Source organism: Nomia melanderi, chromosome 1 (assembly GCF_051020985.1).
Source record: "Nomia melanderi isolate GNS246 chromosome 1, iyNomMela1, whole genome shotgun sequence".
NCBI classification, from domain to species: domain Eukaryota; kingdom Metazoa; phylum Arthropoda; class Insecta; order Hymenoptera; family Halictidae; genus Nomia; species Nomia melanderi.
In genome coordinates, this window is record NC_134999.1 from 18,382,327 (window position 1) to 18,408,595 (window position 26,269).

At 38.7% G+C, this 26,269-nt stretch overlaps 6 protein-coding genes across 10 annotated transcripts; 3 read left to right on the forward strand and 3 right to left on the reverse strand.

Annotated features, from left to right (window-relative positions):
* Window positions 1-998: 998 nt before the first annotated feature.
* LOC116429839 (protein disulfide-isomerase A4) lies at window positions 999-3,029 on the forward strand. The gene is made up of 6 exons (XM_031983214.2): window positions 999-1,235; window positions 1,456-1,641; window positions 1,700-1,838; window positions 1,912-2,073; window positions 2,154-2,279; window positions 2,361-3,029. Exons 1-6 carry the CDS (start codon window positions 1,106-1,108, stop codon window positions 2,506-2,508), a joined length of 891 nt encoding a protein of 296 aa, XP_031839074.1. The 5' UTR covers window positions 999-1,105; the 3' UTR covers window positions 2,509-3,029.
* On the reverse strand, window positions 1,912-4,955 carry LOC116429837 (ELMO domain-containing protein 2). 5 transcript variants are annotated; one of them, XM_031983213.2, is made up of 3 exons: window positions 4,590-4,729; window positions 4,366-4,492; window positions 1,912-4,212 (listed from the first exon to the last, which is right to left on the reverse strand). In XM_031983213.2, the coding sequence occupies exon 3, from the start codon at window positions 4,173-4,175 to the stop codon at window positions 3,315-3,317; it is 861 nt and encodes a 286-aa protein (XP_031839073.1). In that variant the 5' UTR covers window positions 4,176-4,212; window positions 4,366-4,492; window positions 4,590-4,729; the 3' UTR covers window positions 1,912-3,314. The 5 variants fall into 5 exon arrangements, with proteins under 5 accessions (XP_031839073.1, XP_031839069.1, XP_031839072.1 ...); XM_031983209.2 differs by lacking the exons at window positions 4,366-4,492; window positions 4,590-4,729 and adding an exon at window positions 4,749-4,955; XM_031983212.2 differs by having other exon boundaries at window positions 4,366-4,734.
* A 440-nt stretch (window positions 4,956-5,395) lies between these two features.
* LOC116429846 (uncharacterized) lies at window positions 5,396-7,341 on the forward strand. The gene is made up of 4 exons (XM_031983232.2): window positions 5,396-5,694; window positions 6,440-6,445; window positions 6,572-6,786; window positions 6,881-7,341. Exons 1-4 carry the CDS (start codon window positions 5,396-5,398, stop codon window positions 7,339-7,341), a joined length of 981 nt encoding a protein of 326 aa, XP_031839092.2.
* A 394-nt stretch (window positions 7,342-7,735) lies between these two features.
* On the forward strand, window positions 7,736-12,819 carry LOC116429843 (Ubiquitin specific protease 8). Its single transcript, XM_031983228.2, has 12 exons — window positions 7,736-7,947; window positions 8,032-8,360; window positions 8,487-8,854; window positions 8,925-9,813; window positions 9,904-10,073; window positions 10,148-10,289; window positions 10,382-10,534; window positions 11,348-11,584; window positions 11,667-11,771; window positions 11,849-12,055; window positions 12,133-12,485; window positions 12,565-12,819. The coding sequence occupies exons 2-12, from the start codon at window positions 8,055-8,057 to the stop codon at window positions 12,677-12,679; spliced, it is 3,045 nt and encodes a 1,014-aa protein (XP_031839088.1). The 5' UTR covers window positions 7,736-7,947; window positions 8,032-8,054; the 3' UTR covers window positions 12,680-12,819.
* Window positions 12,820-12,972: 153 nt separating this feature from the next.
* Pngl (N-glycanase Pngl) lies at window positions 12,973-16,295 on the reverse strand. Its single transcript, XM_031983229.2, has 7 exons — window positions 16,219-16,295; window positions 15,769-16,122; window positions 15,392-15,687; window positions 15,091-15,318; window positions 14,838-15,012; window positions 14,268-14,687; window positions 12,973-14,193 (listed from the first exon to the last, which is right to left on the reverse strand). The coding sequence occupies exons 2-7, from the start codon at window positions 15,985-15,987 to the stop codon at window positions 13,624-13,626; spliced, it is 1,908 nt and encodes a 635-aa protein (XP_031839089.1). The 5' UTR covers window positions 15,988-16,122; window positions 16,219-16,295; the 3' UTR covers window positions 12,973-13,623.
* A 677-nt stretch (window positions 16,296-16,972) lies between these two features.
* On the reverse strand, window positions 16,973-26,223 carry LOC116429847 (uncharacterized). The gene has a single exon (XM_076368039.1). The coding sequence runs from the start codon at window positions 26,182-26,184 to the stop codon at window positions 25,873-25,875; it is 312 nt and encodes a 103-aa protein (XP_076224154.1). The 5' UTR covers window positions 26,185-26,223; the 3' UTR covers window positions 16,973-25,872.
* Window positions 26,224-26,269: the final 46 nt, after the last annotated feature.

Below are 26,269 nucleotides of genomic sequence, written 5' to 3' on the forward strand. Positions count from 1 at the left end.
TTTAACATGCTAATCACCGCTCGGGTGGCTACGAAATTGCCACAAAATTCAAACATTTCCCACAAAGAAACGAAACGCCCAGAGAATTATTCGCTCGATTAATATTCATTTTTTCCTAACGCGAGGAAACGACTTCGAAACGTTTACGGTCCTCTAATTGCGGGGAATACTAATTGATTGGTCGATGCAACGCGTGCAACGGTTCGAGACAAAGTGAACTAACTGAAACGGCGCGTGCCAGTGTGAAAGAAAGTATTCGCGAGTTTGGCTTGTAACGAAAGTATTTACACGGGACCGACTCCATCGTTTGATAGGGGTACTTACATTACTTTTTCAAGGTGGAGGTACTACGCGCTCGGCGAACACGTCCGCCCGCGAAAATGGCCAGCCAGTCTTTGCTTTATTGCGAGAAGGGATTTACCATCGTCCGTAAAAAAAAGAAACTTTGAACGATACGACGAGCGAGCAGCTTGCAGGATGAAAGCGCTTTGGACCTAAAACAGAGTTTGCGAGCTAGACCTCGCGGTACGATGCAAATTGCTTTGGATATCTTGCGGCATACACGAGAATCTGAATAATTCGGGGAACTTACAGTCATGGAAACTTCAGACTTTTCATTGCCGTGACGTTATCTTTAACTGTTGTTGTTACTTTGCATCAGACGGATTCGAGAGGTTTTGCATTTATCGATTCTAAGGAAACTAGTTGTAATGCATGTAGAATAACTGAAGGAAAGCTGTAAGTTTCACAATCTCTTTGAGTCCAAAGTGTTAAGTGAAGGTCTTTTGAAGGTCACGTATGTGAACCTTGTGTTAGGTACCAAATGTTAAGGTCTTTTTATAAGAATAGAAATTTATAGATGTATCTGATGTTATGTATCATTAGGGACGGGGATTCGAATGGTAGATTATTATATCTGGAAAAAATGGGGAGTTAAAAATTTTGTAAATCGCGCTGAAAGAACTCGGATGATAAAACAGTCGATTACGAGCTCCAGGCAGCTCCAGTGGAGTGGGAGGTGCGGAAGCAGAAACATCAACCTCTGACGTGTACCAATTGTCGGTGAAACTAATCTGCGTGTACTGTTGATTGAAATAAATGCAAGATGTTAAAAATAATCTGTCTTTTGGCAATATGTAGTTTCTGTATTGCTGAACCTACTGGTTTAGAGACAGTCGACGATAAAAAGCTCACAGATCTGATAGGAAACGAGAAATATGTGGTTGTGCTCTTCAGTAAGTTCTCTCTTATGTTTGTGTTACATTACTTCCCTTTCATGACTGCAATCATCTGTTAAAATCTGCTCACTATTGTGAAAATGTCCATTCACTAGAAAAAAAAGAAATTTTTCTATTGAGAAACATCTTCGAGTCAATTTATCATTGAGAAACCTGGCATAACCTGCTGCCTAAATGTTTTTATTTATTTGGAATACTCATATGTATTTTTTTTCAGCAAAGAAAGATTGTGAGACTTGCGACAACTTTGAGAATGAGTTGATTCATTTAAAAGAAGATCTGATAAACTCTTTGATTCCATGGGTTGTTAAGGCTGTGGATAGTCAGCTTCGTAAAATTTATATCCCAGATGAGGAGCCTATACTTGTCTTCTTTAGATATGGAATACCTTTACTCTATGATGGTAAGAAACAAAAAATATTTGTCTTATGGTACAGATGTTTTAATGGTTTCTTTTGTAGGGCCATTAAATGATGAAGAAATATTGACTCTTTTTACGGAAAATAAGGAACCTACTGTAAAGCAATTAACAGATGATACATTCGAGCATTTAACTCAGGCAAGCAGTGGGGCTACAACTGGAGACTGGTTTGTCATGTTGTAAGTGTTATTTTGCTGTGGTATCTACATTTCTTGTTTTCTTGGTATTTCATATTTAGTTTTGTGAAAACAGTTATAGTACAGATTGCATGGAGTCTATTCGAATGTCTACTAAATGGGAGACTGTAGGAGCAAAGCTTAAGCATAGGGTTAACGTAGCACGGATTGATATATATACTACTGGAGCATCCACAGCCAGAAGATTCAAAGTTTCTGAGACTCCTGCATTTATATTGTAAGTACATAAAATTTCCTATGCAGGAGAAAGAAAGAGAAAGAGAGAGAATATTTAATATGATTTATTTATACCCCTAGCTTCAGGCATGGTAAAATGTATCGTTACGAAATCCCGAAATACGATATTAATGCATTTGTATCATTTGCAAAAGATTGGTACAAAAATGCGCGTGCCGAAATTGTACCTGTACCGCAAACCCCATTGTAAGTGCTAACATCTGTTTAACATAATTAACAAAATGGTTTGCGGTGATATCTTGTTACAAAAAATAATTGTTCTTTCAGTGATGATTTCGTACAAACGATCGCAAATGGACTTCGTGATAATCCATGGATCATGAAGCTTGGTAGTATTACCATTGGTGTACTTATTATAATTTCGGTAGCGTCTAAATTCAGACGCAAACCTGAGATGCCTCAAAAGAAAGACTAATAATTTTATGCACCAAAAATATGTTATGGGTACTGTGTCAAACTATTCATGTTTACAATAAAACTTTTTAAATACAATTGTACTGTACTTTTCGACTATTTTCATGTTAGTTGACAACAATATGCTTCCACAATTGTATTGATAAATTCAGTACCCATAATATGTACAGAGAGATATAAATTTGTTTATATTCCTAGACATTGCATTTTATTCCATATAAAATAGTGTGTGATAGTTACAATGTGGTTCATTTTTTTAACAGAAATATTTTTTACGTTTTACAATAAATATTCTTAAATAAAAATTGTTGCTATTAAAAGATGTTAAAATATTTATCATAGTGTCTTCTAAGAACAAATATTTATGCTAATGGAAGTGTGCGTTTTACATTTACATTTGCCCACTTAACAATTAAATACCACCTGATTGAAAGCAATATATTTATTTAAGTATTATAAATTATACTTCAATTATACTTTAACTTATTTGCATTAAAGAAATAAATTTGAATGTCCACATCATCACATTCATTAGATACATACACCTCTTTATAACTTTTATTGGCAAGTTCATAGAAAAATAAAGTAAAAATATATGAAATGCGTTAAGTTCTTTGTATAGTCCTGTAACATAATGACTGAAACATAACTGTGTTCAGTTGTCTTACATTTTCAGTAGTCCCTATAATCACTCACAAGACACTGTGCAACATATATTACAGAAATGATTTCTGTGCATTATTTAAAATTATATTTATTCCCTGTGTGATATTTTTGGTCTTATCAACAGAAAATATTGCTTCTATATTAAACATTATCGACTGATATATTTATCCTAAAGACAGTAGATGGATCAGCTAATGCCATTCTAATGCTATTCTCAAATTTCTCTTGTATAGATGAGAATTCCATCATGTTACTTGGCTTTGAGTCTATCCAAAACCCATCAAATTCATAGAAGAGGTAACAATAAAATTGATGAAAGGCACGAATTGTTGGCAAAGTCTTTGAGGAATTATAAATATGGGTCTTGGCAGTTCCATCTTTCAACAAACGTAGAGCCATACTCGTTAAATTTATACCAACTATAGCAAAGGCATAGCCATAACGTGGATGCGTAGAGTGGGATAATACGTGTGTTGCAGCACTAGGGTATTCTTGTGCAAAATAAACCAAATTCTCCAATCCTAATATTCCCATTCCACGAAAGTCTGTTTTTGGATCATCACCCTGAAATCCAATTTCCTGCCACTGCTTTGTAACTCTAGCATCTAAAGGCTCATAAGGCATTAATGAATTCCACAATTGTAACAACAGCAATTCATGCTGAGGATTCTCAGCATCATAAGGCGTTTTTCTAAGCTCCTCGCATTCCACGCAAAGTTGTTTATAGCCCCAAATTAATTCTACACACTTGCCAAATGACTTAGCAAAGTCAGGGTGCGCTGTTGGATTTATCTTTTTAGTCACCAACACTGTCTTAATCGCTTCCTCTAATATCTTGCGTTCCGTTTTATTGGTGATTCCACGTTGCTCAGCCAAATCATTTAAATGGGCCACAAGAACTTTGATATTTGCGTTTCTGGATAATTTAAGAGATTCTTCTACAGCCATTGTTCTCCGTGCTCCAGACGGTTCTCCATAACAGATTCTCTGAAGCTCGCACATTTGTGTTGTCTGACGTAACAACCATTTTATAATGGGTCTGAAATACCAGCAAACTAGTGACCAAAGTTGCATGAACATGCTTTTCGTCAATTAAGAACCTTGATACAAGGAGTGTCCTTGAAGAATTCTTCTATGAAATCCAAATAATGATTAACCTCTTCCCGTCATTATACTTAATTAAGCATAGTACCTATTGATCTGGGAAAATCTGATTTCTCAATGACGAAAGTCGTCGGAACGCTTGGATTCGTTGTATTCTGTTAAATTCAACTTTTCCACCTTGTTTACCGCTACGTTCAAAGAACGGTGCACATAACCTGCGCCATAATAACCAACGTACATGACAGAAACGTTAACTATATTGAATGAAAACCAACTCGGTTGGCTGAATATTTTCTTGTACAACAAACTCACGGTTTCTACGTTACGTTACAAGGAAATCATCGATTTCCTCAAGCATTCCTTTTCTCTGGACGAAGATCAATATTAACCAGTCAAACTAGCACGATACCGACGGTGGAAGAGGTCACTCACTACCGTGAACTTGTACCAAAGTTCACTGTACAGACATACCTGTTCTGAGCCGATTTCATTAATTTATTTCTTGAACCACACATTAAGGGAAACTATTTCGATCATTAATTACAGATGTACAAAAAATTGCAAGCGTCTCTGAAATACTCCCTAACATTAATTATTGTTACGTTCTCTTTAGCTAATTATTGTTTCACCTTGGACATATATCCTTGCCACTGTGCCATGTTTACGAAGCACAAATTCAATTAGTTGCTGACTGTCAACATAATGCAGCATGTACACGTAATAATTAAACGCTTAATAGACATTATACACCTTAATAAATGATTTCAAAATGCAATAATTGATAGGAGTGCTTCTCTTCTGAAAGAGAAGTAATTCATTTTTAAAAATTACAGTTTCCTCGATAAATCTGGATTTTTATAAGAATGTTTTTATCAATAAACTGTATACTTTATTAGATAGCTATTATAATTGCTATTTTAAAGGTTCCTCTTTCGGAACAACAATTTGTTTCCCTATCACTTCGGGTAATCGACGTTCCACCGTATAGAATACTTCAAAATCAGCAAATTAAACAAAAATTGAATGCGAACTGCAACTTCAATTAGATCCTCATACGACAAAAACGTTCAACTTTGAAACACCTTCGCTTCGCGCTGAAGCGAGGAAAAATTTTCAAAATGGACAGCGACCAGGTGACTTCATCAGAAACCTCGATAAACTATTCATCGAACAGCGAAAATTGTCGAAATGTCGACGATCAGTATAGAAACCTGCCGGATGACGATGAACACCAGGAACGAGAGAGAAGCAATCCCGAATTGATACTAAATCTACACAACGTGCATCCTATTTGCGACCCAGCCTCTGAAAACGAGGATTCGGTAGAAAAACTTTCAGCTGTTCTCGAACAACCCGAAGATTCGTCGACGATTGTAGAAAGCGTTCAATCGTTGATGAACAACGGCGAGAGCAAAAGGTTGGGAACACGAATCGCTAGTCTCTTCAATATATTTAACACATTGCGTACCGGTAACGAGAAATCTCGTTTTTATATAAGAACACTCAGCTATGCAACTTCGTTAATTACCACAGCATTGAAAAAAATATAAAATTTAATTCGAATTGATTATCTATTTAAAATATATTATATAACAATATGATATCTGAGTTTTCCTATGTATAGTGATATAAGTTGACCTCAGTGAAAATTGCCATTCGCACAATTTTCTGAAAATTAGACGGTACGCAATGTATTAACTAAATGTTTGTATTCGAAATCAACGATCTTCCAAGTCATAATTATTTTCTTACAATTTGAAAGCTTCGATTATCGGTGACCGTGGCAGTCAAAGTGTTAACACTAGAACTACGTACCAGTCAAAATGACTGGTTCCGATTTTTTTGTTTAGCAATTATTGATATCTTCGAAGCATTGGATACTCGAAACGATTTTGAAAACAAATAGTTTCATTTGAGTACTGTAATGAATGCCTGAAGAAGCTGAAAATAATCCATTGTTACAATTTTTATAGGAACTGCATATTAACCCTTTCCACTCGACAAGTTTTTCACCGGAAATATTCAATATTTTCTAATGAGATACAGACGACATTTTCTTCGATTGAATTAAGAAATCTCACATGCATCGAGGAAGAGGACTATTTTCTTTCAATATTTCGTACATTGATGCATTATACAAAGTTTAATATTAAATATCAAAGTTTACAGTTTAGCTGTGTCAAATCATTTGGTGACTTAGAGGCGTCGTTGGAGTGCAAAGGGTTAATCGTATTAAATGCTCGGTAGTTCTAGCGTTAACGATGCCTCAACCGTTTCTTCTTTTGGTTTCTCAGCCACATCCTTCGGCAACGAATAGAGTCGCTTCACGAGATCCTGAAGAGTCTCAAGGATTCGTTGCGGACCGAGGTAGAGCTATGGCGAAAGGAGAGAGAGGAGCTGCAATTATTGCGCGAGAAGGATAACGCCTTAGCTTTATGCGAAGCAACTGCAGCCGCGCGTGCAGCGGCAGCCGCTTACGCCGCGGAATCGCCGTTGTCCAATAATTTGGGTAATCTTGGTTCCATCTAACCATCGTTGCCATGGAAAATGGACGAACCAAACTGACAGTCCATCGATTATGTGTAATCCGATTCGCGTTACAGGAGATGCCCTGGATTTGAATCCCGAGGACACGTTCACGGAGCTTACGATACTCGAGTACGAGAAAAGGTTGGCTAAGTATCAAGACATGCACACTTATAATCAAGCGGAGATGCGTTACAACGCTTGCTGGAAGTCGATCGCGAACATATACAAGCAGAAATTGCTGGACATCGAGCGACTTTGCAACGAAGAGTTAGAGAAGGTTCAACAGAACGCGAGCACGCTTCAGCCGCTGAAGGAAATGGTATCGCAATGGTACCTCGACGATAAGAGTCGCGGTGATACCATCAAGGCTAACGAAATGTTTGCCAACACGACTAGGATTGTTTTTGTTAACGAAGATGCGTATTCTGGCCGTCAATTTCGAAAGATCGACGAAGAAGCGAATGCTAAGATATTTGTTGACGAATTTAAATCTGGGGATTTGGTGAACGGAGATAGATATTATAAGCAGTTTTAACGTTTATCTTCTATTTATATCAAACATTTGCAGTGTCATCACTAAATTTTAGATTAAAATTTATAGAAGTTGTTTGCTGACTGTTTGTTATTTATTTAATGTAATGTTGACAATAAGTCGCTTGGATCAATATGCATTAGAGATTGTTAATTACTATTAACAGTTTGTAATATAATGTTTAACATTTTTTTATCAGACAAAGATGATGTTCTTTGAAACTAACTCGAAGAGAAATCATTCAACATTAAATATCAGTGTAAGGGGTAAATAAATATTTGATTTTATGTATGGGGAAGTAGTGGAAAGGATGTATGGTGACATCTACGGTGAAACGTCCAAGCTTGTAGCGTCGTCTTAAGTTCGCTTCGGCTAGTTGCATAGACGTAGGGGCATTTGACACGTCATATATTCTAGGATATCCCTTTTGGATGATCCAGTATACTCTAACCTGATCAAGTTTTTGGTGCTGGTGGTGACAGATGGCGTCAAAGTGTTTTATACAAACGTCACGTTACTAAAATGTTGGAGATCCGTGGATGTACGTTGATGCAACTTAAAAGATACAACTGTGGTTAAAGTGTCCGGTGAAATCTGACATTTCTACTAGTAAGTGGACATTTTACTTGAGAGAATTCATTTTATTACAAGTCAGTCCAATACTGTTTATTATGACACTGTCCTTGCTTGCAGATTGCTGTGACACACTGTTGTGTATGCATGTTCAAACCGTAACAATGTTGAATTCAAAGAAGATATCTGAGAAAGGTTCTTTAAAGTACAAGAGCATTAATGAACTTCTGGAAAAGGCGAAGGTCAATTACAGAGACATTAAGCCAGCCCAAATCTTAAAGAGATTACCTGAGATGTACAACATAGCTGAGGATTATAGAAAAAAAGGAAATGAAGAGGATCAGTACATTATGTTGAGAAGATGGCTAAACGCTATTGAATGGTTGAAAACTACACATGAATACAAAGATGACAAGATATATTCCTCGACACATTTACACGTCAATCAGGTGGGAAATTACATATATTTTAATAATCCTATTGTTTGTGAAATGAAAATTCGAATTCTAGAATTTTATAAAGATCAATAATAACTTCAACATGCTGTGTAGAATAAAAACATGTTTGCATTGTAGATCAATGAAGTAAAAAAAATACTTGCAGACTTGAATAGAAGATTAGACACGAGATACAAGCAACAAGCAGAAGTAAAATTGTTAGACAAGAGTAATACCTTGGAGAAAATGGATATTGATAACAATGTAGGAATAGATACTTATATGTCTCCAATTGATGGTCCCATACAGTTGCCTGAAACACCAACTAGAGACCCATTGGCTGGTGATAATGAAGAAATTATCAACTGTGACCATCTGTTTCAATTGGTTCAAGATATATGTGGCAGATATTTGATTATTGACATTAGATCTAAAGCACTGTTTGAAAATTCCAGAATATTATGTGATAAATGTATTAACATTCCAAGCAGTGAAATAAAACCTGGGTAGGTAAATAATATTATTTCACAAAGAATATTATTTTGTACTAACTTCTCTCTTATAAATTCATTTCAGTTTATCAGCATCACACCTGGAAAAGTATCTTAAAAATGATGAAAAAGGTTTATACTTGTTCAGGCAAAGATCAGCTCAGTATGTAGATGTTACAATATTATTTGATTGGAATACATCAAGTAAAACTCTGGCACTCAACAATCCATTAAATACATTGAGAAAAATTTTGGAAAATTGGGACCCTGGTATAAAGCATAATAGAATCACTATCTTAGACGGTGGTTACGCGGAATGGATAACTCGTTATCCAGCATTTACAACAAATCCTAATATCACCGAGCCTACGTTAAATAATACTTCAAACGAAATACTAGACAATATTGAATACCCTGAATGGATACATTTAGATGGCGAAGATAGTATTAATAAAGTGCGTGACAAAAAACCTGTTAACATAAAGCCTGTAAATAAGGAGGAAAACGTATCGAAAACGAATATTTCAACTGATAAAATACTTTATAAGCAAATAGAATCTGAAATAAGTAGTAACATCCCTCTGAAATCCAAAGATTTTATGAACGCTTCTATAGAATTAGATAAAGTTTCTGTGAATAACATCATTTTAAAGCAATATAATAACACTTCATCGAAACTTCAACAGAAAAGAACATTTAATACTGTAAAGGAAAATGATATCCCTATGAAACCAACTGTCGATCGCAGTAACAAACCGGTTTTGTTAGAGCCACCCGTATCCGAGGCTGAGACTGTATTGAAATTGCTTAAGCAATTAAATGAACTTGCAAAGGGCAAATTGAATTTGGAACAAGAAATTTTAGAGCAAGAGCATGCTTTATACATGCAGTACAGCATCGAGTATAAAGGTTCGAATGAAGAAGAATTAATTCGTAATAACTTGAAAATTTTATTTATGAAATTAGAAGAAAAGGTAATAAGCATTTCACATTTATATTCAATGCTGAATTATTTTGCACATGATTAGTATAAAACAATTAATGGTTCTACTTTTATATAATAGAAAAAGGAATACAAAAAAGTTAAAGATGAATTTGATAAATATTATTCAAAAATGGAATCGATCAAGTTCAGTTCTGCTGAGGAGAATGAAAAAGGCAACTTGGATCTTATCCTTGGTTCTTTAAAGTTGGGCATGAAAAATATAGCTGGAGAAAGGAATAAGTTAAGAGAGTAAGTAGAAAGCTCGATGCTAGTGTTAGTTTCATCATTATATGTTATTATTTTGTATGTTCTAATTTTAAAAGGAAATCTATGAAGAATGATCAGAAAGAAACATCAACAACGGAAAACGACAATAATATTCATAAGGAATCTTTGAAACCGGATAATACCACGTCTCTGGGTAAGAATTTGGAGCGCTCATATTCCAGTCCAAATTTGTTACAGGTAATATGCTGTTCCCAGTAAAGAATCAATATTTAAAAATAATATTATATATTAGTTGAATGATAGATAAACTTGTTCCATTTACTGTTTAGTTGATAGATCGTAAAGCACCGCGAGTGGACAGAACATCAAAGCCGCAAATTCCTCTGTACAATCAAAATGGAACTTTCAACAATGACAATAAAGTATCCCACATCAGTTGGGCAAATCGTGAAGAAAGACTGACTCCTGTTCATGGAAGTGTAGTATGTATAAGTATCAGTGTTGTATCCTATAAAATAATGCTTATTGCACGAGTCGCTGATGTGCACGTGTCTTCAACCCACGTGGTCCCCGCAGACGGGAGTACAAGTAAAAGTCAAATTATACAATTTTACTATTGAATTTTAAAATAAATCTTAAACGAAGTACATGAAGGTATCATTGAAAGGATGAATTAGAGATTTCGTAACTCTTGTTTACTTCAAGAATTGTGAGTTTTCCAAATCTGCGACGTGAAAATACACGTGAACGCTGAAACGTTCAGTACCCGTAAGGCTTCTCAAATCCAATTTAATCGAACCTTTCCGACGTTGTGCGTCACGTGCATCAGTATTTACGCGACTAACGTCACATTAATAACCGATACCTGTTCATTCTTTATTAAACCTTAGAAGAGATACCGTAATTCTGTGTTCTAGTGTAAATTTCATTCAGTGCGTTAACCGAGAACGCTACACTTATTACAGTGTAGAATGTTGTGTCACATTTTTCATAATGCTTTGAAACATGTGAAGACGCGTTTTACAATTACACTGTGAATCGGAAGATGGTAAACTTGTCTAGAAAATTTACGCCACATTTTAAAGTTCACTATTTTCGGAAGGTAATTGACAAATGAAGAAAGTAACAACGTTGTAATAATGAGTTTCAAAACAGTTCTGAATATCAGACAAACAAAATGTGATGTCCTGAGCGGTTTGTGAGAAACGATAAAAAGTAGTGTTTAATTTTGTTGCTAATGAGTTTGTATGACAGAGTTCTGCTAAATGGTAAATATATTTACCTTTGTGTTGCAGCATCCAGGTATTACGGGGTTAAAGAACTTGGGAAACTCGTGTTACATGAACAGTATTATACAATGTTTGAGTAATACTACACATTTAGCTAAATATTTCACCGATAATCTATATACTGACGATCTCAATACAAGCAATGATAATAGCACGCAGGGGCAAGTCGTGGAAGAGGTGGCTCAAGTAATTAAAGCTCTCTGGAGAGGACAGTATAAGAGCATATCTCCTCACGACCTGAAGGTACGCTTATAAAAAAATTATATACGAAGAACTTTTTGTAAATAAAAATTTACATTGGCAATTTGTTCATTATAATTCTTAGATTGCTGTTGGACAGTACAAATTGCAATTCGAAAGTTACGAACAGCAGGATTCTCACGAATTCCTGACCTTTTTATTAGACTGGATGCATAACGACTTAAAGAAGGTAAAATTCTATATTATAAGTAGGTACAAGATGTTTCATTACTAATGTTCATTATTTTTATTCTATTCTGTTTACAGAAGTGTAAGGTTCCCCTAGAAATGACTGTTGCGGAAGAAGCTTGGAATAAAGCAATGGGATCTATGAAATCTATAATATCTGACTTGTTCTTTGGTCAATTAAGATCCACTATAACTTGCAGTTTTTGCAAACAAAGTAGTACAACGTATGAAAGTTTTAATAGTTTAACAACATCATTACCTCATTCCAATCGATGTACATTGAATGTAAGTGAAAATTGTTTGTATTAGTAAATACATAAATAACTACTTGCATGTAAATAAATTGGTTATTTTATTTTTAGGATTGTATATTGAAGTTCGTAACTGGTCAGAAAGTAGTTGGTTGGAAATGCCCAAAGTGTCAGACGCCTAGGGAGGCTACAAAGAAATTCGATTTTGTGAAACTCGCGCCTATTGTAGTAATACATTTAAATCGTTTCGCTGAAAGTGGAGGCTGGTTCGAGAAGAGAAATACTGCTGTCGATTTCCCCCTCACAGGCTTTAATTTAAAACCATATTTAGTTACAGACAGCAACACAGCTACTATTTCGAATATTCGTAGCTATAATTATAGCTTGTATGCAATGTCTAATCACTATGGAACCATGGAAGGTGGTCATTACACAGCATTTTGTAAAAATGCCGCTCAGAATAAGTGTGTATACATTATTGTTAGTTATTGATATAATTTCGTTGTATTGTTATTGTATTAATTAATAGATTTGTTTTACTAGGTGGTACAAGTATGATGATCAAACAGTAACAGAAGTTACAATGAATCAAGTAAGATCTCAAAACACCAGTGCCTACCTGTTATTTTACACATCATTTTCGAGCAATATTATTTAGTATCAGCATAAGAAACCACATGGTATGGTTATTCGAATTTATTACTTAAATAGTTATTAATGTTACGTGATGATGTAGATATTAAATATTTTTTGTATGTATGTGTATTAAATACTTTATGCAGTGTATGCATAAGACAATGACGGCATTACAAGCTTGATTGGTGCTGGGATATGCGTGTAAATAAATAACGGTAGGCAGAAATATTATTCCGATACTTGAAATTTATATTAAATAGACGACTGGCTAATTTAAAAGTCATTCAAGAAAATATTTAAAACTTACGTTACTCAGTGCGACATTGCAATGTATTTCAGCAAAATTGTTTTGTTTTGTGATTTAATTACTTTTCATGTTATGAAGAGAAAGTCTAAACAAAATATTCTATGCTTTACACAAAAAAATCTCTATACACTTTATTATTTGTGGTTTCTATGAATATTTTGCACGTTTATATAAAAATCAATCAAACATAACGTATAAAGAAATCAGATATTTATATCTGGAAATATTAGTTTTTGCAATATTTCGTTTTATAAAGTAATTTTTTATGCATCTGTGAAAAGTAATTAAATATTTTGAAGTATACACAAAACGTGTTCATATACTGTTAATACATAAAAAATTATTGTTAACAAATAATTTAACATTCATTGGACACAATGTTTCTAAAGTGCCATCACTAGTGTGCTTATTTTGTATATGAAATAAAAATTTTCAAGCTTATAAACTCACAAAGACCTGTATTTATTTACAATATAGATACATTTGTCTATAAATGAGCAATAGTTCAATAATCCCTCATTTTCTATATTCGTTTAATTAAATAAAATATTAAATCTGGAATGTCTTAATTTCATGATATTGGACTTCTTATCTCCATTAATCTATTATTTTAAGAGCAATATAATGACTAAAAATTGATAATTTATAATATAATACAACTACCTCTTTTTTAGTTGAATATTAATTACGAGGGATTGATCTTTACATTCTAAACTTTGTCGGAAAAGTTGTGCGTACTGCCATGCATTACTGCCCTGACCGCCGAAAACTGTGGCTGTGAGAATTAATTTGACTGATCCCTCTAATTGGTTTGCGTAATAATTAGCGCAATCATTTATAGGAATTACTAGAGATTTGGTTGAGTTTGTACTATCAAAGAATACTTCCAATTGCCATGATATACTCGCTTCATTAAATGTTTTTATCACAGCTTGCAAATGAAATGTTGATATACATAAATTTGGATTAGTTACAACAAAACTCCATTTCACTCGCCCACTAGTGGCTTCGGAGAAACGAGCCAAATACGCCATTTTCCAATCGTTCTCTACTTTACGAAACATACTACCCTGTATTTCAATTACACCATTTTGCCAACCCAAAATTTCTTCTAACATTCTGTCATCATCATCCATTACTTTATATACATCTTTAACAATCGAATAACGCAAGTGAAATGTTTCTCCATACTTTGAAACATCCCAAGAATAGTTTGCCCCTGAACTTGACTAAAATATATAATTAAAAATGATTGCATTATCTTATTTTTATTAGTTTCAATAATTGTAGATGTTTTTCATACCTGAGAAACTTCTCCTCTTGCTAGTCTCCATTTGTAAGAACCAGTAGTCCTTCCTTGATAGCTTTCGTTATTATCGGAATTCTGTTCATTGGGCATGCGTATTAATTCTACAAGTTCTAATAATCTTCGTTTAATAACATATTGTTTGCGCGAAGGGCTGTAATTAGCGGAACACTGCCGGTGCTTATTCAACGATTCAATTAATTGTAATAAATTATTCTCAGAGCATACAGTCCTTCTTTTCATGAGATTTGTTTGGTCCCGTGAATACCGCCATGTAACATCTTGTACCTCGTCTTTTGAATAAGCTATTATATAGGTCAATTTTTTATTCCAGCCCTTTTCATACATTAAAGGACGATCTATAACATCCTCACATGGGTCTAAATGAATCCATCTTTGTTCATGCATGGACCATACCTTAAACATTAATTGATATACCCACATCTTTATTACTGATAGTTTATAAAGAAATTAACACTTATATGGCAGTAATGCCTGTTATGGATTGAACAACTAAGGGCTTTGCAAATATTTTTCATTAATATAAAGGTAATTGTTACTGCACACCTCTGTCCAAACATGATCTGTTGTATCGTGTACATATCTTGAATCATATCCTAAAGAACGACAAAGAAGTGTAAATACATTAGCCCATTCTCCGCAGCGACCACGTTTCAGGGTCAATAGTGGTTCTGGATCAGAGTAACGTGGAAATTTAACAAGTGCCTCACAATTAGTACATCTAGATCATATAGTTCACTCTTTAATTTCCAGGCATAAAATAGAATATATTATATAAAAGAAATCATTTATGTATTACTTATGTATCTCTATTCTTGAGCATCTAGGATCTTCAGAAGGTACAGTTTTATAATGTTCACAGTTTCCCATGCAGGCAGAACATCTGGGACTATCAACCCATGTAAAAAATTTATACTTAAACCAATGCATAAGTTCCATCAAAAATAATTCATTTGCATCAATATCACTCTCTTTAAATAACCCCTCTGTACTTTTTTCAGAATTCTCATTGCTTAATTTAATTCGCCTAAGAACAATACATTTCAAATATAAACTGCATTTAAATGAATAAAAATTAAATTTCTATAATAAATAATTACTCTTGTAATTCTCTTATCCTTGTCATGGTCGCTATCTGAAGTTCCGTTATAGGTATTAGCCTCCTTGCTTTTTTTTGTAAAATTGTATTTTCAAAGCGTAGAACACTTTGAAATTGATGTACAATTTGTGTTAAGAAGGCTCTTTCTTTCAAATTAGTTGTCTTGGGTATCAAATTATAGGCTTCTGTATTGTCTACTATATTGTGTCTTGCAATACAACTTTCAGAAAGATGACTTTCCAGAGCTTGCAGTTTGAAGAGCGATGCTTCTGGTGGTAAGATGAGAGAGTCAGCAGTCTATCGAATGAATATAAACCAACACAATGGTATATAAATCTTTACAATACAAACAAAAATTGTGATTCTTAATGTGTTTACCTCAACAAACCCCAAGTCAAATAAGCATTCCATAGCTCCAATAGCAGGAAGCAGTTTCTCTACTATGGGATCATCCAGGCACACCTCCCTAAACTGCTTGTCATTGGGATGACATAAAATATTTTGACAGACAGTTAATAATGCACCTTCTGCATCATGTCGAACATTTTCAGTATTTTCTTTTAACAGATCCAAACAACGTTGTAAATCTTTGTCCATGATTGAATTCTGTTTACGGTTATCAAGAATGACACATGTAAATTGATGGAAAAAGTGCAGTATGTCAAATGCAACATATACCACAGACTTAAGATCCGTACAGATGTCTCATTAAATGAAAATCTCTCTACAGCTCTGAAATACCGACAATGCAAAAAAATATCAATGTTCACTAGCGTACTCTGTCAGGATGTAGTAAGAACATAATATAGATTTAAATAATAAACACACCTTAAAATCAAGGGTTTCTTTCTTGATTCACTTCCTTTGCTTCTTGACCCGACAATGACTAAAACTTTAGAAACTATGTTAATTAAGTTAGGCTAATTTAAGTTTAATATTTAATAAATATTTCATTAATAACACAGAATAGTCACATCTAATAAATCCTGATAATTTTTAAAACAATAATTTTTTAAAATCTCACTTGTTTATCCAAGATTGATGGCGCCACATAGTGCGAGATCGCTCAACCCTCTAATCAACAGATTTCTTAAGATACCAATGAGCGTCGATAAGGGTATTTATACCATTATTGGGTAATTCAGAATACTAAAAGAACATTACGTTTATCGAACAGGTTGCAACTGTTTAACGGTTTGAGTATTTCGCCACGGATGGCGCTAAAAATTTTGAACAGAATATAAACTATATATATACACACATTTAAATTATTCCATATTCCTTATTCTAATATTCGATAAATAACATTCCGAATAATATTCAGCATCAACCATTAGAACGTGAATCCTGTAATCACAAATTTCATCTCTCAGTCGTCAGTCGGAACAATATTTTTCTTTTTGTACATCTCGAAAAAAAAGAATGAAATATTCTATCCAAATAAAAGCAATAAGAACAGACAGATATATATTTAGGATTTATTACAGATTTATATTTCCCGTCCAACGTAGAAGAGTTAATTACAAATGACAGATATCTCTGTGAAATATGTCGATAGACGTCGAATGAAATGGACGTTGAATCGAATATCATTTTTTTATTAACGTTTTGTCAGTTACAATTTTGATTACATACATATAATGTGGATTCTTCTTTAAACACATGTCGCTATGATACAAATGACGAGGATAAAAATTTGGAGTGCGTAAAAATGTAATTAGATGACAATTCTTTTTTTTGTTTGTTTGCTTCCTTTCATCACTTTCTTTCTCTCCCTCTCACGCACACTCTCTCTCTCTCTCTCTCTCTCTCTCTCTCTGTCTCTCTCTCATTTTCTCACTCTGTTTCTCTCCCTTTCACTCTTGCTCTCTTTCTCACTCTCTCTCCCTCTTTCTTATTACTTCATTGGTCATGGCGATGGGCCAACTTTGAATGTATATTAATATAATATACCGAGCTGGCCCATGTCCACTAAAACGGGGCGGGGGTAAAAGTGTTAATTAATCCCTTGATTGCGATCTTCTTTCCTCTTAAATCGTCCCTAATTCGCTAATATTTTGTGTTTTCTCTCTTTCATTTTGTTTCTCTGCCTCTTTTTTTCTCTCTTTCGCTCTTTCGCTCGCTCTCTCTCTCTCTCTCTCTCTCTCTCTCTCTCTCTCTCTCTCTCTCTCTCTCTCTCTCTCTTTCTCTCACTCTCTCTCTCTCTCTCTCTCTCTTTTTCTCATCCTCCCTCTCTTCATCCTTTATACACTAGATCGGTGCGCAGGTTCGTCGCTCAAAACTGGTCCGGTGTTCAGCGATCGACCGACGCGTTGATCGAGAACTTCGAGTTATCTTTTTACACCGACCACACAGGCACAGATTAGTGCCAAATTCAGAGGACAGGATATTTACAGGTGAACGGAAACGGCGTTGCCCAGCTTTTGCACTCTCTCTCTCTCCTCTCTATCTCTCTCTATTTTTATCATCGATAACCCCTCGAGCTCCCGTTGTATCATTCAAATCTATTTCCCTCAAATTGTCCAGAATATACGTTCATTGCATATAAAACAAGAATTAAAGCGTGCTCCAACTTGGAAACAAGATTTCAATGTGCTTCCGACGAATATCATTTGAAAAACCAAAATCGTTCGATACAGATGTACAATCATGCTCAAGAATTCACGTTCTCCAGATAACACCGACGCCATTCCACTTGCGTCTTGGAAACTAAAATCCGTCAATTTATATGCAACAACGTTCCAGCTGAAAACAATGTTAACGACGCCTCTAATGCTCCGTTGATTCCTCAGGTTCCGGCCTCCGAAAGGGGGCAAGCTAAATTAAACTTCAGTCTTTCCTCTCCATCACAATCTAATCCCAGGTTACCAAAAATTATCATCTCAGCTCGCCTCCTTCCGAAACCAAGAACACAGGGACGATCTTTCGGAATCTTGCCGGCGCCATTTTCCGCTTGCAGTCTACCTCTCTCTCTCTCTCTCTCTCTCTCTCTCTCTCTCTCTCTCTCTGTCGCTCTTTCTCTTTCTCTCACTCTCTCACTCTTCCTCTCACTCGCCACCAATAGTGATCCATACTTACAAACGTGAACGCTCTTGGAAAATTCAGCGTTAATAAACCGGTTCTTAATCAGCGACGAAACTCTCCGATCCGAGGTTGTAGCGGTTCGAGCAACGAGGGGTTCGAAACGCGTCACGACTTCCGGTTTCCGACGGCGGACAGGGAAGGAGGGCCGGTTGGGAGGAAGAAGATCATCGACGCGACCATCCGCGGATCGCGGTGCAGAAAAACAAGATGGCGACCGAGAGATGGACGCCACCGATGAACCAAGAAAGGGGACAGGGAGGAAGAAAGCGAGAGGATTCGGTCCTCTGAACTTGCAAACCGACAATCGAACAATAAAAAGTTAAACGTTAATCGACTAAGATCACGGTATCGCCTCGTTGTATTTCCGATCTCGATTCGAATGTTTGTTTATCAAGGTAAATATTTCTCCGTTCCGCTGGTCAGTCCGAAGGCTGCAAATAACACTTTCGAGTACAACGTGAGTAACTCCTGCTTATTCCTGAGCCAAAATCTACTTGGGACCTTTCCGATTCGGAACCGAAGACCCTCCCCCTTTCTCTCGCCCTCTCTCTTCGCGAACGTAATCGCTTCCGTGTTGGCCGACAGTCGTCGTTGGACGGAAAGGAATCGATCATCATTTTCTCCGCTCTGTCGCCGGAGAAATCGGCATCGATCGTCGAAAAAGAAATCTTTAGCTTCGTTCGTAGGAACTCTACGTCGCGATCAATGAAAAGACACGCTCGGTTGTCACGCGGGAAACAGGACCTCGTAATCTCGATCCTCGAGATCTCGTAAGATTTTGAAAGAGAAGCTTTCCTTCGCGAGAACGTTGTTTCCCGCGCGACAACTCTCGAAACCGAGGACGCGCATTTGCGAACGCACGCTGAAGATTTCCTTTTTGCTTGAAGATTGACAGAAGAATACGGGGAATGGGTAAACGAAGGGAACCGTCGTCGTCGAGCGAAGAAAAGACGGGAAGACGCGAAAAATCGATCGCCGAGGAACACCGGGAGATCCTCTCGCGTTCCAGTCGAGATCTATGAGAATGTTTCATCTCGGAAACCTGTACTTTCACCGTTGACCCTACGAATTTGTTAAAATCGCCTCGCCGTGTCCTCCCTTTCCTCCATTTTCACCCCCTCCCCCATTCGTTTCTCTTTCTTTCTTTCTTTCTTTCTTTCATCTCTTTCTTTACACAAGTTTAAAAACTAATTTGTATTAATTCTCTCGGCGAGCCTGAACGAGGACTGCCCACGAGTTGGCTAAGATTCGTGCGTTCCTTTTGTCTTTTCGTTTCCTTCTTTTTCTTTTGTTTTGCCTTTTAGAATTAGAGAATTTTTTGTCGTTCGATTCTGGCGCGTCCCGTTGCGATCTCGGTTCGCGAGAGAAGAGTCGATCGATATATATACATGCGCATATACATATATGTATATCGGGGATTAAATGTTGCGCCCCGCCGCGTCTCGGTCGCGGATTCCCGGAACGCGTCGCCGTGATTACGCGGCCGCCGCGCGGGGCGTGCGTTGAACACTGGCGGAGTCTCGCGGGCTCCGACGATACTTTGGTCTAATTTATTTACAATAATGTTCGTTCCGGTGGCCGTCGCTGAAACGAACACGCCGCTGACGCACTCGAGACCGGAAACGATCGAACGGACGAAACAAAAAGGAAAAGGTTGTGTTGTATCTTCGAGTGGCTGGCTGGATGCACTTCCGGTCGGCGAAGCGTCTCAGTCCTCGCCGGCTGATCCCCCTCGTCTCCGAATTCACGTTTTCATTATTATTGTTTTTTTTTATCGTTTATTTTTCTTATTTTTGGCTTTTTCTTTTGTACACCGGAAGCCGCGTGCGCGAGAGACTGGATCCGGATCCGAGAGCTCTTGGGACCTGTTCAAGGGCTGTTCTGCCACCGGCTCCGTGTTCGTCCTTATTTGCCAACAATTAAAATTTCTTCTTCCTAGTTTTTATCGTTTATCTCGTTTCAACTTGCATTCCTCTCTCTCTCTCTCATTCTCTCTCACTCTCACTCTCACTCTCTCTCATATACTCTCACTCTCTCGTGTCAGTTTTAAATTCAATTCACATTATTAGGGTATAATAATTAATTAATTAATTAATTAATTATAATAGTGTCATTATAATTCGTAATAATATACAACATTTGTCAATAGATCATTTATCCTAAAACCCACTGCATGCTCGTGTCGAAATTATCATTTAATCTTGTTTTCTCTTTCTCTCTCTTTCTCGCTTTTTCGTCGATTCGCCATTCTTACACTCATTTGCTCTCATATACACACTCTCTCCCGCCCTCCAACCCCCTTCTCTCTCGCTCCATCTCTCTTTCTCGCATACAGAATTTTCTTGCCGTGTTTCTTCCCGCGCGCAGACATACGGTTTTGTGGTTTTCATTTTTTTTTTCGTTAATTATATTAGAAATACACCTTTCTCTCCCTCTCTCTCGCTCTCGCTTTTACCCATTTCCCTTCGCACACTCTCACACGCCGTGGGACTGTACTGGCTTCACGCGTAGCTTATCTATCTAATTCAATGATTTGTAGTTGCAACTGTATGTGTCCTCGTTTCGTGTAGGTGCCTGTGCCCCTGTTGTGTCTGTATATATGCATGTAATCATTTTTGTTTTCTTTATCTAACGTCCATTCACATTCGCGTTCTTCCTAAGTACGCGGGGAACACAATGTTTACGGCGTGCGACCGACAAGATGGCTGACGCGCCGTTCGCTGGGGACGAGCGCTACAGAATGGCCGCCAGCCGGTATCCTCGCTCACCCCGTCGATCGGAAGTGAAAAATAATTAACGTCACGGGGTGTTCTCGGTCCTCCCGCGAATAATGTTCGTATGTCACGTGTGTTGCGTGTGTGTGTGTGTGTGTGTGTGTGTGTGTGTGTGTTTTTTTGTTGTATGTCCGATGACGAGTGTGTATACGATGACTTTGTACATATTCGAAGAAAATTCTATCCTTCACCAGAGACACGCGTCCGCAAGCGGAACCACCCGAAAGCGCAGAGTTCATGGACGTGATGAAACGCCGACGTTCCTGGCCCCTCCCGCCCCCCTTCTTCCACACCCACGCTCGTCATTCCCGACCGACCTTATCGATCCCCCGCAAGAGTCACACTTCTCGTTTCCCGAAACCGACTAATATTCACTCCCCGCGCTATACACTCGATCAACGAACCGATCGTTGTATTATCGTTACAAATGCTGGCGCCCACGACCCACGTGCACGCTCTCGGATTTTGCTAGTAAAAACTATTACACATTCGGCACTTGGTGTTCGAAACTCTCGTGAAATCGAAGCTCGAATCAATCAGCGGACCATCCAATCTTGAGTCATCCTGACTTCGTTATTGTGAACGATGAAAGTCGATGGATGGAGTTCAACCGATTCGAAATCGATCGTGCCTCGTTCAAGAAACATTTCGCTGCGGAATAACGGACGAGGCAGGATTGATTTTACGGCCGAGAGATCGTTCGCGTTTCGATTGCGATTTTTCGAAGCCAGTCGAGAGGAAACAAGGGCCGACGAAACGAGACGCGGAACGTTACTTTTTGTCAAGCTTTCATCTCGGAATTGCGGTACTCTTTTCTCATTCTAGCGCTACATTTCTCATACTTTCTCTCTCACTTTTCGTCATTCTCCAATTGAACATTAGGATCGGCAAGCAGAGCTCGTACCAACGTCGTGCCTTCGCGGTGACACCAGTCGAGGTTAAGAGAAACTAATAAATATATTTATATTTCTACATATATAAATATATATATGCATACGTGTATATAATATGTATATATATATATACGTGTTTACGTGTGATGTGATACGTGTCACGATACAACTAGAGCGATGTTCCTTCCTTACATAATTCGGTTTCACTTAAAGCGATGGCGCGTGCGATGTGTCCTGTACACAACTTTCGGAAATCCGCAGCTCGACACGACTCTCGGGTCGCTGTCCCTCGAATCTTTCCCGGCGGCCGCGATTCGATCTTCCGGTGGACGGGGAGGGAATTAGAAGAAACAAAAAAAAAAAGAAAAGAAAAGAAAAGAGAAACGCGCGACGGTCCGACTCGAAGATCACACTCGACGATGGCGGGGAATCTTAAGCCGCGTTCCCACTTGACGCTTTAATTCGATTTAATATTATTCGGGCAGTTGTAGCTATCTACAGCGATTAAAATCTAATAAAAGTAAACGTTTTCGGTACGGTTCAACGTGACACACAGATTACGATGAACACAATAAAAAAAGATCGCTCTCACTGTTCCCCTTTTTCACATGTCGACGGTAAGAAAGAATAGCTCGAATTAAGAATACAAACGGCGGTTTAACGATTTAACTGATCTAATGCTCGAATCGAGTAATAATTCCCGAGTTCAACGTGTACAACACGTACGCAATTTCAGACGCGAGAAACGAATTTATTTCATTGGAACAATTCCCGGTTACATTGTGGCGTATAAATATCGTTCGTATGCGATTAAAAATGAACGACTGTTGTTTGTTTTAACTTGGTCACGACAGCGTATTCCGCGCCGCGTTTGCGCAAGCGAGAACGCGGCTGAACGCGACAACGAGCACGCTTTCGAATCTTTATTGTATATGTATATATATATATAATGCCCCGTTCTGCTTGGCTCGAGAGCTTGAACAGCGAAGGAAGAGAACACAACGAATCACGAGGATTAATACAAAAATAGGAACAAACGTATAAGCATACAATGAGGAACATACATATATATGTATATATATCATGTACAAACGTAACGCGCAAGGAACTTCATACTAGAATGATTCATAGTGTACATAATCGGTGCCGCGTGGATGTTTCCTCTGAATATATACGCCTCTGTCGTGTGTACGTGTGTATGCATGTGTGCGCGCGCAAACGTGCGAGAGTGTCGCGATCGAAATGCGAAAATTAAATCACCGCGGCGCGCGATGCGGGTCTAACCCTTTGGGGACGAAGAGTTTTCTCGAGTATTCCAAACGTTTACCAAAGGAAAATTCTACATCGATGCTTCGACGGTAGAAGAGAAGTCAATTGTTTATCGATTTTCTGCAGCTCGTCGCTGAAACCATCTTCTTGTAATATTTATAAATCCGATAAATCTTTTAAATATTCTTGGGAACACGAAGCCAAAGAGTCAGTGAGTTTTAAAATAAACTGTCGTGTAACTTTAAATAACCGTATGTACAGAATTCATTCCGAGGAGAATCGGTTTTTAAATAAATTGTTATATCTTCTAACTTTAAATAACTATAAACTTCTATAGATACGGTTGTTCATATAATCATATCCGATATAAGTTCATAGTTGTTTAAACAGATATAAGTACACTTATTTACATAACCACATCTGACAGAATTCGTTCCATTTTCTATAAGCGAAGTATAATGTTGTATAAATAAACGGTTTTCTCGCAACTTTCGTCGGTGCAACGTTAGTCCTCAAAGGGTTAACTAAGAGTTTCCCCAGAATCTCGCGCCGATAGCGAAACGTTCGCTGTTGTGTTCTCCGGAAGAAAGAAACCAAAAGAAAAGAAGAAAAGTCGAGAGGAAAATGAACGAAGGCCGGTCACACAATGAATCGGACGTGGGTACGCGCTGTGCTGTGCGATAGACAAGACGCTTGGCAGGCTTTCTCGTTCCGAAACCGATCGCTCGATCCGTTATTCCCTGGCTCGGGGGTGTCGTCGCGACGAAGCGTCGTCCGTTTCGGTGGCGGTTCGCAGAATTCCTCGCGCGCGACATCCGACGTCGACGAGACACATTTTCCGCTCCTCCTTCTCCACGCTTCCGTTGTTTTTCTTCCTGGTCACCGTTGGTTATCGTTAACAATTACAAAGATTCGAAACGTTTTACAAAGAGACTCGGTTCTCACGCAAAATCCGGGCAAATCGGGGCCTGTGCGTTGGCGTTCGATCGGGCTCCGCGCTTCGACGTCCTCGGTTCGATCGTTGAGACGATTTCCGGTTCCTTTTATATACATCCACATCACCCCCCTTTCTTTCTTTCTCTCTTTCTCTCTCGCTCGCTCGCTCTCTCTCTTTCTTTCACAACTCTCGCATCCCTCTCAACCATGCCTCACGCTCTCCCGTGTCCTCGCATACGTTTGCACAATACGTCGTACTTACCATATACCTCTTACACAATAAACGTTTTTTTTTCTTCTTTATATTCATTTATTCTATTAATTATATCAATACTGTTGACGGATAGAGATTCATTCACAGCTCGCACCAGAGCGAATGATCGTCTCTGCCGCAGCGCGTGGCGTTCATCACCGTTTTATTTCCTTTCTTTCGTTTCCCTTTTATACCCCTTTTTTTTCTTTATATATATAAATATATATATATATCTCGCTTCGACCTTGACGTATGTATGTGTTCTCTCGTTCCTCGTATACCCCCACCTCCCTCGAGACGCGCGACGCATCACCGCCAGTCGATTCTCCCGCCACGAACATCTCGTTCTATCTATACTTCGTTTCGAGTTTTCTTTTCGCATTCGTATCCTTTCTCGACCATCCTCTCTCCTCTCTGCCGTCGACGAATCATTATGCGTTTATCACACGACGTTCCCAGAGGCTTGGTCCACCGTCACACCACCAGCACCGCGTCGCATCCTTCTCCTCGCTGATCCTCTTCCCCGGTGAGAAACCCTCTCATTCGCGAGTCGAGCGCGCCGGACAACGTCGACATCCTGTTTTCCCCGTGGTGCCCCCGTGCGACAACGCGCGTGTCCTCCTCCAGCTCCCCCGTCCCCTCTCCGTCGAGGGGATCGTGGATAAACGGAGGAAGAAAAAAAGAAGAACGAGGGGGGGGGGGGGGTGAGGGAGAGAAGAAACGGAAAATCGGCGAAGAGACGCGGAAAGAAGAGACGCGCGAGAGCCTCGCGAGCAAGGGGGCGGTTGAACGCGCGTCGAATCTTCGGCCATCCACGGGACGACGCCGGCGTTGGGTCACGTGAACCAGCACAAAAGGGCGGGAAGAGAAAAGGATCGATCGTCGAAAGATTTCGAAGAAGGGCCGACGCCTGTCGACGTGTTCCTCGAACGCGCCGCGCCGCGCCGCGTCGGACACGGACACGCACACACACCGGACGCCGCGCACGCACCAGTCTCTCTCTCTCTCTCTCCAGATATTCCGAAGGCGTGTCCGTCGGTCCAGCAGCCGATCCTCTCCTCCAGTGGCCGAGGGAAAGAGGGTCGCGTCCACCTCGTTCCCGAACGATGACGATCCGAGAAAAAGGGTCGATGATCCTGCCGCGGGATTCGGGTATCCGTCGCGAACACAGAGACGATCGGTGTCGCGTCATATACATATACATATACATACACATATCGCCTCCCCCCTGTCTCTCTGTTTCTATATATATATACATATACATATATGTATATCACTTGTGACCACGCTGGGCTAGGAAGTACTCGATCTGTTGTAGACAGATCAGCTGCTGCATCAAGCTCTGCAGCGGGTCTTGGCCCTGAGATTGCGGGGCGGCGGCTGCGGCGGCGGCTGCTGCTGCGGCTGCGGCTGCCGCGGCGTGTTGACCTTGCTGGAGCGGCTGCGTCATGCCTCCACCAGTAGGCTGAGCAGCCGGCGGCAGCATCGTGCCTGCTGGACCCGACTGCTCGGCCAACAATTGCCGCTGGAGCTGTTGCGCCTGGTAGTGCGCCACCGCTACCAAGTCCGAGGATTCCATCCCCATGGAGGCGGCGGCGGCGGCAGCGGCCGCGGCGTGGCCCAGCTGCAGATGCTGTTCCGCGTGATGGCCCGGCAGGCCGGACTGGTGG

Coding starts and splice junctions, on each gene's coding strand:
- LOC116429839 (XM_031983214.2), top strand. CDS start 1,106: ATGTTAAAAATAATCTGTCTTTTGGCAATATGTAGTTTCTGTATTGCT. Junction 1,839..1,911: donor GGAGACTGGTTTGTCATGTT/GTAAGTGTTATT, acceptor TTGTGAAAACAG/TTATAGTACAGATTGCATGG. Junction 2,074..2,153: donor GAGACTCCTGCATTTATATT/GTAAGTACATAA, acceptor TTATACCCCTAG/CTTCAGGCATGGTAAAATGT.
- LOC116429843 (XM_031983228.2), top strand. CDS start 8,055: ATGCATGTTCAAACCGTAACAATGTTGAATTCAAAGAAGATATCTGAG. Junction 8,855..8,924: donor AGCAGTGAAATAAAACCTGG/GTAGGTAAATAA, acceptor AATTCATTTCAG/TTTATCAGCATCACACCTGG. Junction 10,290..10,381: donor CCAGTCCAAATTTGTTACAG/GTAATATGCTGT, acceptor TTTACTGTTTAG/TTGATAGATCGTAAAGCACC.
- LOC116429837 (XM_031983209.2), bottom strand. CDS start 4,792: ATGTGTGGTTCAAGAAATAAATTAATGAAATCGGCTCAGAACAG. Junction 4,213..4,748: donor ATGAAATCGGCTCAGAACAG/GTATGTCTGTAC, acceptor CTGGTATTTCAG/ACCCATTATAAAATGGTTGT.
- LOC116429847 (XM_076368039.1), bottom strand. CDS start 26,184: ATGGGGATGGAATCCTCGGACTTGGTAGCGGTGGCGCACTACCAGGCG.
- Pngl (XM_031983229.2), bottom strand. CDS start 15,987: ATGGACAAAGATTTACAACGTTGTTTGGATCTGTTAAAAGAAAATACT. Junction 15,688..15,768: donor TTGACTTGGGGTTTGTTGAG/GTAAACACATTA, acceptor TTCATTCGATAG/ACTGCTGACTCTCTCATCTT. Junction 14,688..14,837: donor CAGATCATGTTTGGACAGAG/GTGTGCAGTAAC, acceptor TTAATGTTTAAG/GTATGGTCCATGCATGAACA.
- LOC116429846 (XM_031983232.2), top strand. CDS start 5,396: ATGGACAGCGACCAGGTGACTTCATCAGAAACCTCGATAAACTATTCA. Junction 6,787..6,880: donor GCCGTTGTCCAATAATTTGG/GTAATCTTGGTT, acceptor TTCGCGTTACAG/GAGATGCCCTGGATTTGAAT.